Below are 19,754 nucleotides of genomic sequence, written 5' to 3'. Positions count from 1 at the left end.
AACTCCCCAAATATCCCCAGAAGTCTCGCATAAACAGAAGAGCACCTCTTCCCTTTCTCAGAGTTTCCAGGGTCATTGGAGTATAATCACAGACGAGCAGTGCAGAACCCAAGGCCAGAGGCCCCCTTGCCACAGATGACCCTATTGGGTTTAGCCACCCTGTCATTGGCCTGATTTGAAAACTCTTTTATTCCAACTCGTGAAGTATTAATAACTTGTTTTTTTTGTTTTATCTTTTTAGGTCCAACACACAGCCCGAATCATAATTTTCAGTAAGTATCTCTTTCCCTCCAGTCATCCTCTGAGGCTCCAAAGGTTTCCACTGTGTAAGAATCCAGGTTAGAAATCTGGCAAATGCCACTGGCAGTTGCCACAAGCCTTTGCTGAATTTTTTTTTTTTTTTAATAGTGCTTCATTGTGTTTGGGTGAGGGTTTATATGGCAGTTTAGGCTCCCATTCAACAATTTCTACACAAGTTGTTCAGTGACATTGGTTACATTCTTCACAATGTGTGAACATTCTCATTATTTCTGTTCTGGTTGTTCTGTGTTCATTAATCTAGTTTCTCTGCCCCCTTACATTTTCATCTTTGTTTTAAGGTCATTGTTGACCTCTTGGTCTCATATAGGTGATTTTTTTTTTTTAAAGGAGCACAGTACTTACAGGTGATATTCTTTATTTTTTGGAGCCAATTCATTATTTAGCTACAAGGTGACCTCAAGGGCTGCTTTCAGTTCAAGGTTTGAAGAGTATCTGAGGTCAGTAGTCTCGGGGAGTCCTTGTCTTTGCTAAATTTGGTAGAAAATAGCTGGACCGGCTTCAGGTGAGGACCACACTGTGCTTGGTTTGGGTTGATCAAAATTTTCTTGGGAACTTCCACATTTTCCATGTTTAGTGTAAAGAAAAGTCTTACATACACGTGAAAACCGTTTATTTCTTTCATTAGTCATGACCCAATAGGAGTACCAATATTTATACCAGATTGCGAAGCCCACCAGAATTTTGGCTTTATAAAGCCATTTGGAAACATAGAGGCAGTTCTCACTCTGAAATCCCAGCATGACCAATAACTGCATTTATGGCTGTAATTTATAAAATGTGTACCCACTGAGCCTCGGGAAACCTTCTGAGATAGGCAAGGTCTCAAACCCATTGTAAAGACGGGGAAATGGAGGCTCGGAGCCTTGCTTGGCTTTCTGTGGTGAGTTGTTGACAAAATTGGCTTTGAGCTTAAGCCTCTTAGTGCCCTGTACAATGCCTTTCTACTGCACCACATTTTACTCTGGGGAGATTTTCCTCCGAGTGTCAAATGTTCTGTCATCATGTAAACGTGTTATTACTTTTTGGCAGAGGGGCCTGTATTTAAGATTAGCAATGACTGTTGAATTCCTGTCATTTCCTATATTGTTGAAGGGTGACTGATTCCCTTTTAAATGTTTTGAACAACAACATGAACGCAATTTAGTTGTTTAATTGAGCATCGTTTGCTTGTTCACATTTCTCTGATGCCTCATAAACATTACCTGTTAGGATGATGACCTGTGATGCCGTGTTGGGGATTTGGACAAGGGAGTGACCCTTGTGAGCATCATCCATCAAGGTGGCTTTACAGAAGGCAGGTTTTTAAGAATGTTCTGTCCTCAGCAGGAGTTGAGAAGCATTTCACCTTAATAATCCACCGTGGAGAAAAAATGAAACAACAGTGAATGTCGTAGTCATCTAGTGCTACTACAGCAGAGATACCACAAGTGGGTGGCTTTAACAAAGACAAGTTTATTCTCTCACAGCCTGGTAGGCTGGAAGTCTGAATTCAGGGCACCAGCTCCAGGGGAAGGCTTTCTCTCTCTGTAGGACCATCCTTGTCATCAATCTTCCCCTGATCTAGGAGCTTCTCAGTGCAGGGACCCCAAGTCCAAAGGACACACTCTGCTCTTGGCACTACTTTCTTGGTGGTATGAGGTCCCCCTGTCTCTCTGCTTGCTTCTCTCTTTTATATCTCAAAAGAGATTGACTCAAGATACAGCCTAAACTTGTAGATTGAGTCCTGCGTCATTAACATAACTGCCTCTAATCCTGCCTTATTAACGTCATAGAGATAGGATTTTCAGCACATAGGAAAATCGCGTCAGATGACAAAATGGTGACAGTCACACAGTACTGGGAATCGTGTACCAGCCAAGTTGACACACATTTTGGGTGGATGCAATTCAATCCGTAACAGCGAGTAAAGAAGAAATTGTACCAAGGTCGTATTTCATGAGGCTTTTGAAGACATATGGAATCCCTGGTGGCGTAGTGGTTATGAGCTACGTCTGCTAACCTAAAGGTCAGCAGTTCAAATACACCAGGTACTCCTTGGAAACTCTAGGGCAATTCTACTCTGGCCTGTAGGGTAGATACGAGTTGGAATTGATGCAACGTCAGTGAGTTTGGCTTCTTTGGTTGAAAGACATATAAATCTTTTCAGAGGTTGAATCATTGTTTTTCTTTTATTTGAAAATATTTTTACCTTGATTTTTTTCCTCATTATTATTTATAGATTAAACCGACATATTCCTGTAAATAATACCTGCAGCACCCATAAAGTGAATGTTCTGTCAGACCGCCCTGTCTGGCCTAGCCTTTCCACCTCCGTTGTGATTTGGGTGTGTCAGACCCGGGTATTCCTCAGCGTGTAATACATGTAGGCACCTGGAGAAATACAGCATCTCATCTCGAGTTACTCTTTCACATAAGTGATGGTATACTTCGTGTGTCTAATTAACAGTATGTCTTAGAGATCTATATCAGCATATTTAAATCCCCCTGATTTTCCTTTTTCCGCTCTATAGTATTCCTCATAGCATTTAACTCTTTCCCTTAACCAGTTGCCGTCAAGTTCATTCCGACTCATAATGACCCCCTGTGTGTCAGAGCAGAACTGCTCCGTAGGGTTTTCAGTGGTTGGGGCCTTTTTTTTTCTTTCAATTTTTATTGTGCCTTAACTGAAAGTTTACTAATCAAGTCAGTCTCTCGTACAAAAATTTATATACACCTTGCTATATACTCCTAGTTGCTCTGCCGCTAATGAGACAGCACACTCCTTCCCTCTACCCTCTATTTTCGTGTCCATTCGGCCAGTTGGTTGGGACCTTTTGGGAGCAGATCAACAAGCCTTTCTTCCCAGGTGCCTCTGAGTGGACTTGCGCCTCCAACCTTATGGTTAGCAGCCGAATGCATTAACTGTTTGCGTTACGCCATCTCCAAAAAACCAAACCAAACAAAAACCAAACCCATTGCCATCGAATCCATTCCAACTCGTAGTGACCCTAAAGGACAGAGTAGAACTGCCCCCATGTTTTCCAAGGAGCAGCTGGTGGGTTCGAACAGCCAGCCTTTTGCTTAGCAGTGGAGTGCCACTTGGCCACCAGGGCTCCCCAGGGACTCTTAACGCTTCCCTCTGTTGTTATTGTTGTTGTATCCCCTACTGGTGGGGATTTGAGTCATTTCTCTCGTTGGGCTCTAACTGTGCACAGGCCCCTGGGGCTCTTGTATGAGTGTTTTTCTAAGGCCGATTTTGAGAAGTAAAACACTCTGGGTCAGAGGACTTAACCTTTTTATAATCAGTGCTACCTAATGGTTGTTTACAGTTTACATCGCTGCTGCAGCGGAAGGGACTGTTTTCTCCTTATTTTACATAAGATTATTTCCAAATTTGTTAATTTTTGCCAACTTGAAGGAAGAAAATGGCATTTAACCTGTCGTGTTCTGCATCCCCAGAGTTTGAGTTTGAGCACGTTTAAGTTGATTCTCGCCATTCATGTTTTCTCTACCTGTCCCTCATCTGTTTCCCCCTTTACATTATTCATTTTGTAAAGTTTTTAAAACATTCTTTATATCTTATTTTTTCATCTTATAGACATTTTAAATTTTATGTCATTCATCAGTGACTGTATGAGTTTTTCACACTGTGTCTTATTAAAGAATGCCCTGACTTCCATGAAAAATTCTGATGGGATTTTGATTGGAATTATAATGAATGTTTAGATAAATTTGGTGAGAATTGATATCTAAATTAAATTTTCCCATTAAGGACCACTTCATGTTTTAATATAATCTTTTTTCCCCTAACATTTTATAATGAGAAATTTCAATTTGATTCAGTTTTATTATGAGAGAAAGCAAACAAAAGTATAAAGAATTATGTAGTATATGGAGAGTATACTATAAATAATACATACCCATGTACTATAGTATATTAATATTACTAATTTTAATTACTATAAGGCTATAACAATAGTAAAATACAGCAAAAATAAGTAGTTTTGTAGGTGTATGGAAAATCCGTATACCTACCAACTAGATCCTATTTTACTATACTAGCTTTATCACGTTTCCGTTTATCCATCCCTCAGATCTACCCATTGAGATCCCTGGGTGGTGCAAACGGTTTGCGCTTGCCTGTGAACCAAAAGGTTGGCAGTACAAACCCACCCAGGACACCATGCAAGAAAGGCATGGTGATCTTTAAAGGCGTCCAGCTAAGAAAACCCTATGGAGCAGTCTACTCTGTAACACATAGGGTTGCCATGAGTCAAAATTAACTTGACAGAGTAAGTTGTGGATATCTGTACCTTGCTTGCTGAACGCGAGGAGGACTTGAAGCACTTACTGATGAAGATCAAAGACCACAGCCTTCAGTATGGATTACACCTCAACATAAAGAAGACCAAAATCCTCATAACTGGACCAATAAGCAACATCATGATAAACGGGGAAAAGATTGAGGTTTTCAAGGATTTAATTTTATTTGTATCTACAATCAACACCCATGGAAGCAGCAGCCAAGAAATCAAAAGACACATTGCACTGGGCAAATCTGCTGTGAAGGCCCTCTTTAAGTGTTGAAAAGCAGAGATGTCACCTTGAAGACTAAGGTGTGCCTGATGCAAGCCATGGTATTTTCAGTCGCATCGCTGGACAGCAAATAAGGAAAACCGAAGAAGAATTGACACCTTTGAATTGTGGCTTTGGCGAATATACCATGGACTGCCAAAAGGACAAACAAACTTGTCTTGGAAGAAGTACAACCAGAAAGCTCCTTAGAAGCAAGGATGGTGAGACTGTAAACATAGTTTGGACTTGTTGTGAGGAAGGACCAGTCATGCTTGGTAGAGGGTCATCGAAAAAGAGGAAGACCCTCAGTGAGATGGATTGACACAGTAGCTGCAACAGTGGGCTCAGGCATAACAATGATTGTAAGGATGGTGCAGGACCGGGCAGTGTTTCTTTCTGCGGTGCATAGGGTCAGTATGAATCGGAACCAACTGGACGGCACCTAACAACAGCTTCCTGAAGAAGTAGTTTTTTTTTATTGGTCACTTATTATTTTCAAATAAAAGCATTTAAGACTATAAAGTTTACTGTGAATAACATTTTGACTGCATTCCTCCCCTCCCCCACAACGCATCTAGGTTTATTTTTTGTTATTTTCTGATTTTTCTTGCTTTACTATTTGGGCTTTAGATTTTTTACTTTTGGTAATTTGTTGAGATTTCCTCTGGTGCCAGTTATATATGGCTGATCCTTATGAATATTTCCTGTTGAATATTTCCCCAAAAAAGGTACTGTCTGATAGTGTCAACACATTTCTAGATTTATCTGTTAGACCAAGCATGCGCAATTTGTTGCTAAAAGTGTCTGTATCTTGCATTTTTGGTCTACTTGAGTTATTTTTGAGAGATAAAAATAATCCACTTATTCTGGATTTAACTAGGTTTTTTTTTTCTTGGATGTTAGTGAGAAGGGTTGTCCAGCCTGACAGTCCATGTTAATACATCTAGATCAAGTCCATTTGAACTAATATAAATATTACCTTATCTGAGTAGATCCCACTTTATTGGTCCATCTGACTAATGAGCAAAGGCTACTTGTTTTTGCTGACATGGATGCGAGGAACTTTTTTTTTTTTGCCGAGGTAATTTTCTTTTTTATTTTGTTGTGTCTTGGGTGAAAATTTACAGCACAAAATAGTTTTTCATTCAAAAATTTTATACATAGTTTGTTTTGTGACATTAGTTGCAATCCCTGCGTTGGGTCAGCGATCTCCCCTTTTCCGTTTCCACCTGGGCTCTCTGTGTCCATTTGTCCAGTTTTCTTGTCCTTGCCTGCGTTCTCGTCTTTGCTTTTGGGCAGGTGTTGCCCATTTGGTCTGCTATACTTGATTGAACTAAGAAGCACATTCCTCACTTGTGTTGTCGCTTGTTTTAAAGGCCTGTCTAATCTTTGGCTGTAAGGTGGGCTTTGGGAGTAGCTTCGTTTTTGAGTCAGCAGGGTGTCTAGGGGCCATAGTCTTGGGGGTTCCTCCAGTCTCTGTCAGACCAGTAAGTCTGGTGGTTTTTTGTGAATTTGAATTTTGTTCTGCACTTTTCTCCTGCTTTGTCTGGGACCCTCTGTTGTGATCCCTGTCAGAGCAGTCGGTATTGGTAGCTGGGTATCATTTAGTACTTCTGGGCTGAGGCTGGTGAAGGTTATAGTTCATGTGGTCCATTAGTCCTTTGGACTAATATTTTCCTTGTGTCTTTGGTTTTCTTTATTGTCATTTGCCCTGAACATGCAAGCTTTTAAGACCTCAGATGTTACTCACCAAAGCAGGATGTATAACATTTTCTTTATGAACTATGTTATGCCAGTTGATCTAGATGTCCCCGAAGACCGTGGTCCCCAGCTCTCAGTTGAAGTAACTCGGTCCCTCAAGGTGTTTGGATGTGTCTAGGAAGCTTCTGTGGCTTAGCCTTGGTCAAGTTGTGCTGACTTCCCCTATGTTGTGTGTTGTCTTTCCCTTCACCAAAGTTAACACTTGTCTACTGTCTAGTTAGTGACTTCCCATTCCCATCCCTACCCTCCCTTGGAACCATCAAAGATTGTCTTTTTCTGTGACAGAGACAGTCTTACAGTGAACTTCCATCTCATGTCTCCTTGTCTCTGGGTGAGCATTTCTCAAGAATGGGAGCCTGGAGGTAGAACTGCACATGGGCACATCCTCTCTCTAGCAGGTATGGCGAGATCGCTCTCCAGAGTGACTAGGGAATTTACATTCCCAACAGCCATTAACAAGCTATTTCCCAGCACATTTTCCAGTACGTGGTATTATCAGAATTTAAGATTTTTTGCCATCTCTTGGGTATTAAGTAGTAATTTATGGTAGTTTTATGTGAAATCTCACTACTAAATAGTGAGGTTGAACATCTTTTTGTTGGGTTAATTGCCATTGGATTCCTCATACATGTTGTTTATTTTTTATTAGGATGTTTGTTATATTCTTATTGATTTGTAATAGTTTTTTTTTAAATATAGTCTAGAGTAATCCTTTCTATGGCTTCTACTCCATCTGGAATTGATTTTCATGCATGGTATAAGGTAGGGCTCTCCTGTCATGTCTCTACAGATGGCCTGGAGCTTTGGTACCATCTGATGTACAGTCTTGCTTGTCTTCATTAAGTGTAATGTCACCTCTTTCATTGGTGAAATTTCTATACACATGGTCTGCTTCTAGACTCTTTTGTTCCATTAACTTCAGTTCTGGACTAAAACCACACTATTCTAGAGTATAAAAAAAAAAAACCTGTTGCCATGGTGTCGATTCCAACTCATAGCTACCCTATAGGATGGAGTAGACCTGCCCCATAGGATTTCCAAGGAGCAGCTGGTGGGTTCAAACTGTGGACCTTTTGATTAGCAGCCAAGATCTTAACCACTACACCACCAGGACTCCATTCTAGAGTATAGCTTTTATAATATATCTTTCTGTATACATAGAGAAAGCACCCTGCCTACCTTTTTCCAAATTGTATTAGCGATTATTTGCATTTTACTCTTCCACATGAATTTTACCAGTTTTTGTTTTTATTGGAATTGAATAGAATTTAGATTGACTAGGCAAGCACTGATTATGTTTTCAGTTTGTGAACTGGTATTTCTTTATTTAGGTTTTCTCTTCTCCTTTCAATAAAGTTTTGTAATTTTCTCCATCAAGATCTGGCACAGCTTTTCTTGTTTTTTTGAGGTACCCCTTTGATTCTGCTAAGGATAATACCATCTTTTTTCCCCCCAAGTTTTGTTTTCAGATCATGTGTCAACGGTGGTTAATAAAGGCATTGAATTGTAGGTATTGATTTTATATCAAACAACTTTGCTAAACTTTGTCATTCATTCTAGTAGTTTTTTCTTGCAACTTCTGTTGGATTTTTTCTATGGGAAGATAAAGGCTACATGTAACAAGAGCATGGTTTTTGTTTGTTTGTTTTCCTAATTTTTACCTTTTACTTTTTTTCTCTTGTCGTACTGTATTGCCTAGGACTTTGAGTGCCATGTTGAAGAAGGCATCCACATAAATCTTCCCTGCTAATGTTTGAAGCGTTTATCGTCAGTAATATGTAGAGTCTAGATTTCTGCAGTTACTTTTCCAGATACAAAGGTGATTGTGTAGTTTTCTCCTTTCATGCATTAATATTGTTACATGGTAGAGTTGGAATCAACTATACAGCAGTGGATTTTGGGTTTGGTATTAGTGAACACATTTACAGTTCTGGATGGAAACTCACTCATTCAGGGTGAACTCTTCTTTTCATGTACTGCTAAATTTCTCAGCTCACTGTGCCAGGAGATGACTTTTTGACCCCAGGACCTTCTTTGGTTGGATACCTTGGAGTCTGAAGCCCCAGCCCCTAACCAAAAGCAAACTCATTGCTGTCAAGTCGACTTGTACTCCTAGCGACCCTACAGGACAGAGTAGAACTGCCCCATAGGGTTTTCAAGGAGCGCCTGGTGGATTGGAGCTGTCGACCTTTTGGTTAGCAGCCGTAGCTCTTAACCACTACTCCACCAGGATTTGACTGTGGCTGTGGTTTTTTCCCCTGTTGACCAGACTATGTTTCCATAGACTGACCCCTCTCCCTGTCCCCTTTTTAATGATGTAACCATGATATGTCTGGAGATTTATCAAAACAAAAACAGAAAGAGGGTGAATCAGCTGAAAGCAGAATTACCCATAAATTCTGCCTGTCACTGGAATAACCAGTATCTTATGCCATGTCTCCTATCTTCAGCCATTTCCTTGGATGATGCTCAACAATTAAAGCTTCTTCATTATCGATTCAGCAGTTTATTTTGTAAATGTAAATGGGAAGTTGAGAATAGCATCATAGCTGGTTTATCCCTGTGTGCACCATGACAATGAGGGAGAAGCCGTTGTGGTTCATGAATGTGAACATCAGTGGTTGCAGGTGACTCACACCTTCCAGGGACATCAGCTTTGCACAGGTTGCTGCCCTCCTGGGTCCGTAAGTGTGGACACTAGCAGTGTGTTGGGCATCAGTGTGTTTGGTGAGGCATCCTTAGAGGTTAAGGTATTTACTACCATTAAATTCCTTCCTTCCACGTTTTTAAAAGTGGGGGTGAGGAGGGGTAGTATATGGAGGACAAAAGCTTTAAGAAATCCTGTTTCTTCACAAATCAAGGTTCAATGGCTACGTCATAACTCGGGTGTCAGTTTGGGTAATGTCCAGGGGCTTAATGCTAGGCTGCATGTCCAACATGGGCACTAGTGGTTTAGTGGTAACTTCTCACCCTTCATGTGGGGGTCCTGGGTTTCATTCCCGGCCCAGGCACCTCACGTGCAGCCACCACTCGTCAGTGGAGGCTTGTGTGTTGCTGTGATAATGAATAGTTTTCAGCACAGCTTCCAGACCGAGATGGACTAGGGAGAGAGGCCTGGTGATGCACCTCTGAAAACCAGCCGATGGAAACCTGTCACAGTGGTCTGATCCGCAGCCATCAAGGGGGCGACACAGGACCAGGCAGCGTTTTGTTCCATTGTACGTGAGGTCACTATGAGTCCAGGGCTGACTCAGTGGCAGCTGACAGCAACAACAGGTGTGCCTAGCATTTCATAGATGGCTCTCATTGTTTTCTGCTTTTTGAAAAAGTGGTTCGTTGTAGCGATTATCATCAGCCCATCCTCCTTCTCTGCACACTGAGCCAGCGTGGAGGGTGGGGGCTCACAGAAGCCTGAGAATCAGAGTCTCTGTGTTTGCTCTCTTGGTGCCCTGGACCAGTCTCATGACCCACAAGTGCGTGCAGGTATAATGTGCTTCACACAAACAGCTGCACAAAGGCAACAGTGTTGTTCTTGTGGACAATTAAGTTATGTTCATTATTGGCCTGTGGGGTATCACCTTCCTTGGGGCCATGTCCTGAGCCCTCATGTTTTCTTACTTAGCAGTTTGCCGGTAATTCCAAGGCTTCAGTCATTTTCCACCTCTGCTCAGTTCCCTGGAATCTCCAAGTCTGACTTATCTTCCCATCTCCAGACCCCAACAGCCAGCCACATAGTGGGCATCTCCCTGTGGATGACTCAAAGGCGCCTCATGCTCAGCGTGTCTAAACTCAACTTGGCCATCTCCCCACCTCACATCTCCTTCCATTGCTATTTTTAGGGAATTGGCACGAGTCTAGTTCAAACTTTATCCTAATTACAGAAAAACAGCACTGTGAAAAAAATTACAACGGTTAACTAGCAAGCCGGTAATTAAAAGCAACTTCAGGAGAAGCCAGGCTCCCTTAACGTAGGTAAATAAGTTAACCCAGGAGAAAGGCTAGCATTTAGTATTTGATGTTAATAAGACCACCAACTGATGAATTCAAATTAAGCTCGCAGGGGGATGGAAGCCAGCCTTATTTTTCTCTCTGCAACATTTTGTTATGATAGCTTCTATTTTCTAGAAAATGTAACTTTTCTTAAGTACAGAACTTGAATAAGAGTGGAAACTTAATTCATTTTAAGATTATGACACAAGCAACAAGTGACCACACAGATAACCATAAAGTAATTAGAGAATACTCACCCACACACACACACACACACACACACACGGCTCCTTAATTCAGACCACACACCGACAGAAATTAAAATGTTTTTGCTGTAGCAGTCATGATAATGTTAGCACTTGCCATGTAGTAACACGTTTAACGTTTGTTCTAAGTCCTTTTTCACTTGAATCCATGTAGTAGCTATTATGTTCTCTATGCACAGGTGAAGGAACCCTGGTAGCACAGCTGTTAAGTGCTCAGCTGACAACTGAAAGACTGGCTGTTCAAACCCACCCAGTGGCTCCGTGGGAGAAAGAATTGACAATCTGCTTCCATTGAGATTAAAGCCGAGAAAACACTATGGAGCAGTTCTGCTCTGTAACACAGATGGGGCTGCCATGAGTCAGAATCAATTCCACAGCAACTTACAAGAACAACATGCTTTTTACACACAAGCCTCCAAAAGAGCCCAAGGAAGTACCCACCTTCCAAGGGGCAGAGTGTTAGCTTTGCCTGGGGCGGGGGGGGCGGTTAGCCACCTGCGCATAGTAAAGAGAATAACATTTACTCCCCAGTGAACCGGTAATGTGGGTGCCACTCTTTCTCTGCCTTTGGCTGCCTCTGTGATCCTGGCCTTAGAGAGATTGCCATGGCAAAAGCCAATGTTTCTCAAAGGCTCTGCTGACTTGGCTTTTTATGCCTTTTTTGTGCCTGTTGGTGTTGAGTGTGAGTAGTTGGACTGGGCAGACATTTTTGCCACATCTAATTCTAATATGACATACATATAATCTAATGCCAGAGGCCTGGTGGCGCAGTGGTTAAGAGCTCAGCTGCTAACCAAAAGATCAGCAGTTCGAATCCACCAGCCACTCCTTGGGAACCCTATGGGGCAGTTCTACTCTGTCTTATAGGGTCACTATGAGTCAGAATCTACTCGACAACAGTGGGCTATAATCTAATGCTGGGAATATTTCATCTTAGAAATAAAGTATGGTGTCTAATTTTCAAGGAAATGGTTCATTCGTGATTGGATGAATCAAGTAATACTTGAAAGAATCACCCTATTCTATTCATGAGAAGTATTCAGTTATTGGTATACATTACAGTTTACCCATTCACCTGTCGATGGATATTTGGGTTTCCAGTTTACGGCAATTGTGAGTAAAGCTGCAGTGAACATTTCTGTTCCAATTTTTTTGTGAACATGGTTTCATTTCTCTTGAGTAAGTCCTAGAACTGGGATTGCTGCAGCCCAGCTGTTCCCCAAAGCAGTCTTACCATTTTACACTCCCACCAGCCCTGCGTCAGAGTTCCCTGTTGGTCAGCATCCTCGCCAACACAGGGTGTTATCTGTCATTTTAGGATTACCCATTCCAGTGGTTACCACGTGATGGTTGGTGGTGTTTTATCTGCATTTCCCTGATGACTTAAGAAAGGGGACCTGTTTTCATGTGTTTATAAGCCATGCCTTCGTGAATTATCTGTTTAGGTGTCTTTTCCAATTTTACTGTCTTGTTTGTCTTCTTATTGAATTATAGAGATTCTTTATATGTTCTGGATATAGTTCCTTTGTCGGATATATAAAATATTTTCTCCCAGCCCCTGGTTTGCCTTTTTATTTGAAGTACAGTTTATTAATTTTTTTTCTTTTATGAATCATGGCTAAGAAATGTTTGTCTACCCAAAGTTCTGAAGATATTCTCATATGTTTCTTTCTGGGAACTTTATAATTTTAACTTTTATTTTTATACCTATGATCCATCTCAAATTAATTTTTACGTATGGTATGAAGTATGGGTTTTTTTTTAAATACACGTATTTAGTTGTATCAACACCAATTTTTTTGTTACTATTTTTCAACTCCTCCATGTCTTTACTAATAGTTTTGTCTTAGTTCTGTTAATTACTGAGGGACAGATGTTAAATTTTCCAACTATGACGTGGATTTGTCTATTTTTACTGCTAGTTTTGCCAGTTTTTGTTCATGTTTTGAAGCTCCGATATTAAGTGTGTTCATATTTATGTCTTTTTGATTAGTTGGCACATTTATTTAGAAAAATATTTCCACTGGATATGGAATTCTGGATTGATAATTCATTTTTTTCCTGTTAGCTCATTAAAAGCTGTAATTTCTTTTTCTTCCATTTTGCATCATTTCTGACAAGGTATCAGCCTTTTTTTTTCCTTTTGTCAGGTTCCTTTCCTGGCTGGGGTTTTTTTTTTTTTTCCCCCTATTTTTTGATGAAAATATACACAGCAAAAAACATACCATTTCAAAACTTCTACATATACAATTCAGTGACCTTGGTTACATTCTTCAAGTTGTGCAACCATTCTCACTATTCTTTTCCAAGTTATTTCACCACCGTTAACAGAAATTCAAGCTGGATTCAGAGGAGGACGTGGAACAAGGGATATCATTGCTGATGTCAGGTGAATCCTGGCTGAAAGCAGAAAATACCAGAAAGATGTTTGCCTGTGTTTTATCAACTGTGCAAAGGCATTCAACTCTATGGATTATAACAAATTATGGATAACATGAAGAATGGAAATTCTAGAACACTTAATTGTGTTCAGAGAAACCTGTACTTAGACCAAGAGGCAGTTGTTTGAACAGAACATGGGAATACTGCATGGTTTAAAATCAGGAAAGCTGTGTGTGTGTCAGGGTTGCATCCTTTCATGTATTTATTCAGAATATGTATACTGAGCAAATAATCCAAGAAGCTGGACCATATGAAGAAGATCGTGGCATCAGGATTGAAGGAAGGCTCATTAACAACCTGTGTTATGCAGATCACACAACCTTGCTTGCTGAAAGTGAAGAGGACGTGAAACACTTACTGAAGAAAATCGAAGACCATAGCCTTCAATATGGATTACACCTCAACATAAAGAGAAGAAAAATCCTCACAACTAGACAAATAAGCAACATCGTGATAAACAGAGAAAATAATGAAGTTGTAAAGGATTTCATTTTACTTGGATACACAATCAATGCCCACGGAAGCAGCAGTCAAGAAATCAAAAGATGCGTTGCATTGGACAAACCTGCTGCAAAATATTTCTTTAAAGTATTAAAAAGCAAAGACAACACTTTAAGAACTAAGGTGCACCTGACCCAAGCCCTGGTGTTCTTAGTCTCCTCATATGCATGTGAAAGCTGGACAGTGGGTAAGGAAGATCGAAGAAGAATTGGTGCCTTTGAGTTACGGTGTTGGCGAAGAGTATTGAATATACCGTGGACTGCCAGAAGAAAAAACAAAACTGTCTTGGAAGAAGTATAACCAGAATGCTCATTAAGAATCAAGGATGGCAAGACTTTGTCTCACATACTTTGGACATGTTCTTAGGAGGCACCAGTTCCAGGAGAAGGACATCATGCTTGGTAGAGTAAAGGGTCAGCAAAAAGGAAGACCCTCAATGAGATGGATTGACACAGTGGCTGCAACAGTGAGCTCAAGCATAGCAACGATCGTGAGGATGACGCAGGACCGGGCAGTGTTTCAAGCTGTTGTTCGTGGGTCGCTATGAGTCAGAACCAATTTGATGGTACCTAACAACAACAACAGCAAGCTTCTCATCTAACTTTTCAAGTTACTTTTGTCAATTTGATCCCACAGAGATAATTTTTTAAAAGAACACAGTTTTTTGTTTTTTTTTTACAGTGCTTAAAACAGACATACTTTACTAATTCAGCTAAACAATTGTTTGCTTCAAAGAAGACTTCAGGGGATGATTTTGGTTTGAAGTTTAAGGTTTAAAGATTATCTCAGGGCAATAGTTTTGGGCATTCATCCAGCCCCACTGGCTTCAGAAAGCTTCTCACTGCTTTTAAGGCTCTCTGTTTATCTTTGATTTTCAACCAGTGAACTGTAATGTGCCTAGATGTGGTTTCCTTCATATTATTTTGCTTGGGTGTCATTGAGATGCTTGGATATGTGCGTTGATCAAATTTGGAAAAATTCTGGCTATTATTTCTTTAAACATTTCCCCCGACTTCTCTCATTCTGGGACCTTGATTGCATATAGCTTAGACCCTTTGTGCTTTCTGTCACCAAGTGTCCTTTTGTGTTTTGTTAATCATTTGTCTCTTTTTGCTTTAGTTTGGAAAATTTCTATGGACCTGTCTTCAAGTTCACCAATTCTTTCTTCTCTTTTATCTACTCTGTTGCTAATACCATCCAATGAATGTTTTATCATAAAAAAAAAAAAAAGGTGCTATGTATTTCACTTGTAGACTTCCCATTTGGTTCTTCTGTTACTGTTTTCATACCTCTCCTGCTATTTCCCGTATCTTCATTATGCCTTCTGTGGATTGCTTACCGCACTTAGCCATAGTTATTAGAAGTCCTGGTCTGATCCACCACCAACCATGTGAGCTTGGAAGAAGACGCCAAGCCTCAGATGAGACTCCAGCTCCAGCTAACACCTTACTTGCAGCCTTGTGAGACCCAGAGCAGGAGGATCTAGCTAAGCTTAGCCTAGACTCCTGACCCACAAAAACCATGACATAATAAATTTTTCTTAAGTTGCTAAAAAAGAAAATTATAGGTCTAACGTATTTCAGTCATCTTTAGGTTTATTTCTCTTGACCATGAGTTACATTTTCCCATTCTGTGCATGTCTGGTAGTTTCTTAGTGTACGCTAGACATTGTGGTTGTACCCTAGATTTTGCTATCTTGTCCTGAAGAGTGTTGGGTTTTGTTCTACCAGGCTATTAAATTACCATAAGATTCCTTTAAGCTCATGTAGATTTGCCATTAAACAAAACAGGCCTTGTTAATTCTCTTTTTGTCTTAATCCTTGTTATGGACTAAATTATGCCCCCCTCAAAATGTGTGTCAACTTGGCTAGACCATGATTTCAGTACTGTGTGTTTGTCCACAGTTTCATGATCTGATGTGATTATCCTGTGTGTTGTAAATCCTAAGCTCTATGATGTTAATGAGGCAGGACTCTATAGGATTAGGTTGTATCTTGAGTCAGTTTCTTTTGAGATATAAAAGAGAGAAGCAAGCAAAGAGGAAAGGAATCTCATACCAGCAAGAAAGACATGCTAGTTGTTGTTAGGTGCTGTTGAGTCAGTTCTGACTCATATCACTCATGTCGACCTTTCATACCACAGAACGAAACACTGCCCTGTCCTGCGCCATGCTCATAATCATTGTTATGCCTGAGCCCATTGTCGCAGCCACTGTGTTAACCCATCTTGTTGACGGCCTTCTTCTTTTCGGCTGACTCTGTATTTTATCCAGTGTGATGTCCATCTCCAGGGACTGATCCCTCCTGACAACATGCCCAAAGTATGTAAAACTCAGTCTCACCATCCTTGCTTCTAAGAAGCGTTCTGGTTGTACTTCTTCCAAGATAGACCTGTTCACTCTTTTGGCAGTTCATGGTATATTCAGTATTTTTCGCTAGCACCACAGTTCAAAGGTGTCAGTTCTTTGGTCTTCCTCATTCATTGTCCAGCTTTCGCATGCATATGATGTGATTGAAAATACCATGGCTTGGGTCACGTACGCCTTAGTCTTCAAGGTGACACCTTTGCTTTTCAACGCTTTAAAGAGGACCTTTTCAACAGATTTGCCCAATGCAATGTGTCTTTTGATTTTTTGACTGCTGCTTCCATAGGCATTGATTGTGGATCCAAGTGAAATGAAATCCTTGAAAACTTCAATCTCTTCCCCGTTTATTATGATGTTGCTTATTGATCCAGTTGTGAGGATTTTTCGTTTCTTTATGTTGAGGTGTAATCCATACTGAAGGCTGTGGTCTTTGATCTTCATCAGTAAGTGCTTCAAGTCCTCTTCACTTTCACCAAGCAAGATTGTGTCATCTGCATATCCACAGGTTGTTAGTGAGTCTTCCTCCAATCCCCATGCCCTGTTCTTCTTCATACAGTCCAGCTTCTCAGATGATTTGCTCAGCATACAGATTGAATAGGTATGGTGAAAGGATACAACGCTGATGCACACCTTTCCTGACTTTAAACCAATCAGTATCCCCTTGTTCTGTCCGAACAACTGCCTCTTGATCTATGTACAGGTTTCTCATGGGCACAATTAAGCATTCTGGAATTCCTATTCTTCACAATGTTATCCATAATTTGTTATGATCCACGTAGTTGAATGCCTTTGCCTAGTCAATAAAACACAGGTAAACATCTTTCTGGTATTCTCTAGGTATTTTCAGGAAAAAAATGTTAACTTCCTACTCAATATGTAACTACATCTGAATATTCTGATTACCTTTCACCCTCAAACGAGGCTTAACCACAAACCCAGCCAAAGCCCTTGCCTTCGAGTAGATTCCGAATCATGGCGACCCTATAGTTCAGAGTAGGACTGCCCCATAGGGCTTCCAAGGAGTGGCTGGTGGATTTGAACTGCCAACCTTTTGGTTAGCAGCCATAGCTCTTAAACGTTGTTGCCACCAGGGCTCCAAACAAGGCTTAGTGTACTTCAAAGCTCATTCATTATTTATGTACATGAATTTATCTAAGCCTTTTGTTACAAATTGAATTGTTTCCCCAAAAATTATGTGTTGTAAATCCTTACCCCTATACCTGTTGTTAGGAGCCCTGATGAGACAGTGGTTAAGCAATTGGCTGCTAACTGAAAGGTCACTCGGAGGGAGAAAGATGTGGCAGTTTGCTTCTGTAAAGATTACAGCCTTGAAAACCCTACAGGCATTTCTTCTGTGTCCTATAGGATGGCTATGAGTCACAATCACTGGAAGACAATGATTTTATACCTGTGGTTATAATCCCATTTGGAAATGGGTTTTCATTGTAGTGTTAATGAGGCAGTATTAGTGTAGGGTGTGTGTTCACTCAGTCTCTTTTGAGATACAAAAGAGCAGATTAAGCAAGCAAGCACAAATAGAGGGGAAGGTAAATGCCATGGAATCACCATGGAACCTAGGAACAGAAGCTAAAAAAGACAAGGGTCTCCGTGCCAGAGTGGATAGAGAGAGTACCTTCCACTAGAGGTGGCACCCTGAATTTGGACTTTATCCTTCTAAACTGTGAGAAAATAAATTTCTGTTTGTTAAGGCCACCCACTTTTGGTATTTGTTATACCAGCTCTAGATAACTGAGACACCTTTCTTTCTTCAGACTAATTTTTGTATTTAATGTAATGAACTTGATGGCAATGGGTTTTTGTTTTTGTTTTTTTGTGGGGGTGGGGATTTTGGAAGGAGCCCTGGTGACTCAGTGGTTAAGAGCTTTGCTGCGAGACAAAAGGTCAACAGTTCAAACCCACCAGCCACTCCTTGGAAACCCTGTGGGGCAATTCTACTCTGTCCTGTAGGATCGATATGAGTCAGAATCGACCAGACGGCAGTGGGTTTGGTTTCTGGTTTATTTGGAGGGAGGGTTGGTTGCCCATCAGCCCCACCATCTTTGCAGCCATTTTGTGAAGGAGCTTTTTCTGTTATAGCTTGATAGTTCCCTCCTCTGTGCTACACCTGAATCTTCTACTCCCTCCCTATTCCTTTTCTTACCTGGCATTGTAGTTATTGTCTCTCTCCTCTCTTTGACCGTGAGTTTCTCCTGGTATTCCCCAAACCTTTACTATATCTTCTTCTTTGTTTACCACCCTTATTATAGTTACTGTAAGTTCTGGTCTGATCTTCCACCAACTATGTAAGTTTCATCTGTGTATCATTAAGGCCTCCTTTCGGTGTCCGGCAGCATTAGGAATGCACAGATCCTTTCAAATAGAATTTCCATAACTTTGATGTTCTGCAATTTGGTAAGCATGTCTATTTCCCCTTATGTTGTGTAAGATGTCAGCTTCTATTTCAGCCCTTTCCTTTGGTCTTCGAGTGACCTGCTTTACAGACTTTCACCAGCTCTGTCACTCTTAAGAGGTCCCAGGCTGTGCCAGATGAAGGAAGATAAAACAAATTCTGTTTGAGAAGAGAATAATTCCCACTTGTTTTGTCAGTGTTCAGAAGGCTGTCATTTTTCCGGTGACTTCTGTTTGGTTTTTTTTGGATATTCTCTATAAATCAGATTGGAAACTCATGAGGGCGTTCTCAGTGTCATCCTTGCTGTCTTTTCTGTACCTTCATTTGCTTTCCGCATCCTGGGAGCTCCTGACAAATGACCAGGGAGAAGCTCACAGCAATGAGTCAGGTTTCTAGTCCTTGACTCTTACAATGGAGAAGAGAAATGGTTTATTCTTGTGAGGTCAAACCAAGTGTTACGGATCTAATTGTTTCCCCCAAAATGTACGTCCACTTGGCTAGGCCACAATTCCCAGTACTGTGTGGTTGTCCACCGTTTTGTGATCTGCTGTGATTATCCTATGTGTGGTAAATCCTAACCTCCATAATGTTAATGGAAAACCCTGGTGACAGAGTGGTTAAGAGCTGAGCAGTTGGAATCTACCAGCTGCTCCTTGGAAGCCGTATGGGGTAGTCCTGCTCTGTCTGATAGGGTTGCTATGAGTCAGAATCAACTTGACGGCAACGGGTTTGGCTTTTCTTTTTTTTTTTGGTGATGATGTTCATGAGACAGGACTCAATCTACAGGATTAGGTTGTATCTTGAGTCAATCTCTTGAGATGTAAAAGAATCAGACAGAGAAAAGAGGGACCTCTTTACTACCAAGCAAGAAGAGCCAGGAGTGGAGCATGTCCTTTGTACCCGGGGCCCCTGTACTGAAAAGCTTCTAGACCAAGGGAAGATTGATAACAAGGACCTTGCCCCCAGAGCCAACAGAGAGAAAAGGCCTTCCCCTGGAGCCTGAGCCCCAAATTTAGATTTTTAGCCTCCTAAACTGTGAGAGAATAAATCTCTGTTTGTTAAAGCCATCCTCTTGTGGTATTTCTATTATAACAGCACTAGATAGCTACGACACTGGGGAACTGAACTGATTTCCCTGACATAT

The 19,754-nt window shown here is 40.9% G+C and overlaps 1 protein-coding gene across 1 annotated transcript in view; it reads left to right on the top strand.

Annotated features, from left to right (window-relative positions):
* ROR2 (receptor tyrosine kinase like orphan receptor 2) overlaps nt 1-19,754 on the top strand; it is a 349,860-nt gene that overhangs the window by 307,504 nt on the left and 22,602 nt on the right. The window contains exon 4 of the mRNA XM_064290957.1: nt 242-272. Coding sequence (XP_064147027.1) covers nt 242-272 — 31 coding nt within the window. The remainder of the gene's footprint in view (nt 1-241; nt 273-19,754) is intronic.

The sequence above is a fragment of the Loxodonta africana genome, chromosome 9 (assembly GCF_030014295.1).
Source record: "Loxodonta africana isolate mLoxAfr1 chromosome 9, mLoxAfr1.hap2, whole genome shotgun sequence".
In the NCBI taxonomy this organism is placed as follows: Eukaryota; Metazoa; Chordata; class Mammalia; order Proboscidea; family Elephantidae; genus Loxodonta; species Loxodonta africana.
Note: the sequence above shows the minus strand (reverse complement) of the source record. Positions and strands in the feature narration are given on the sequence as shown.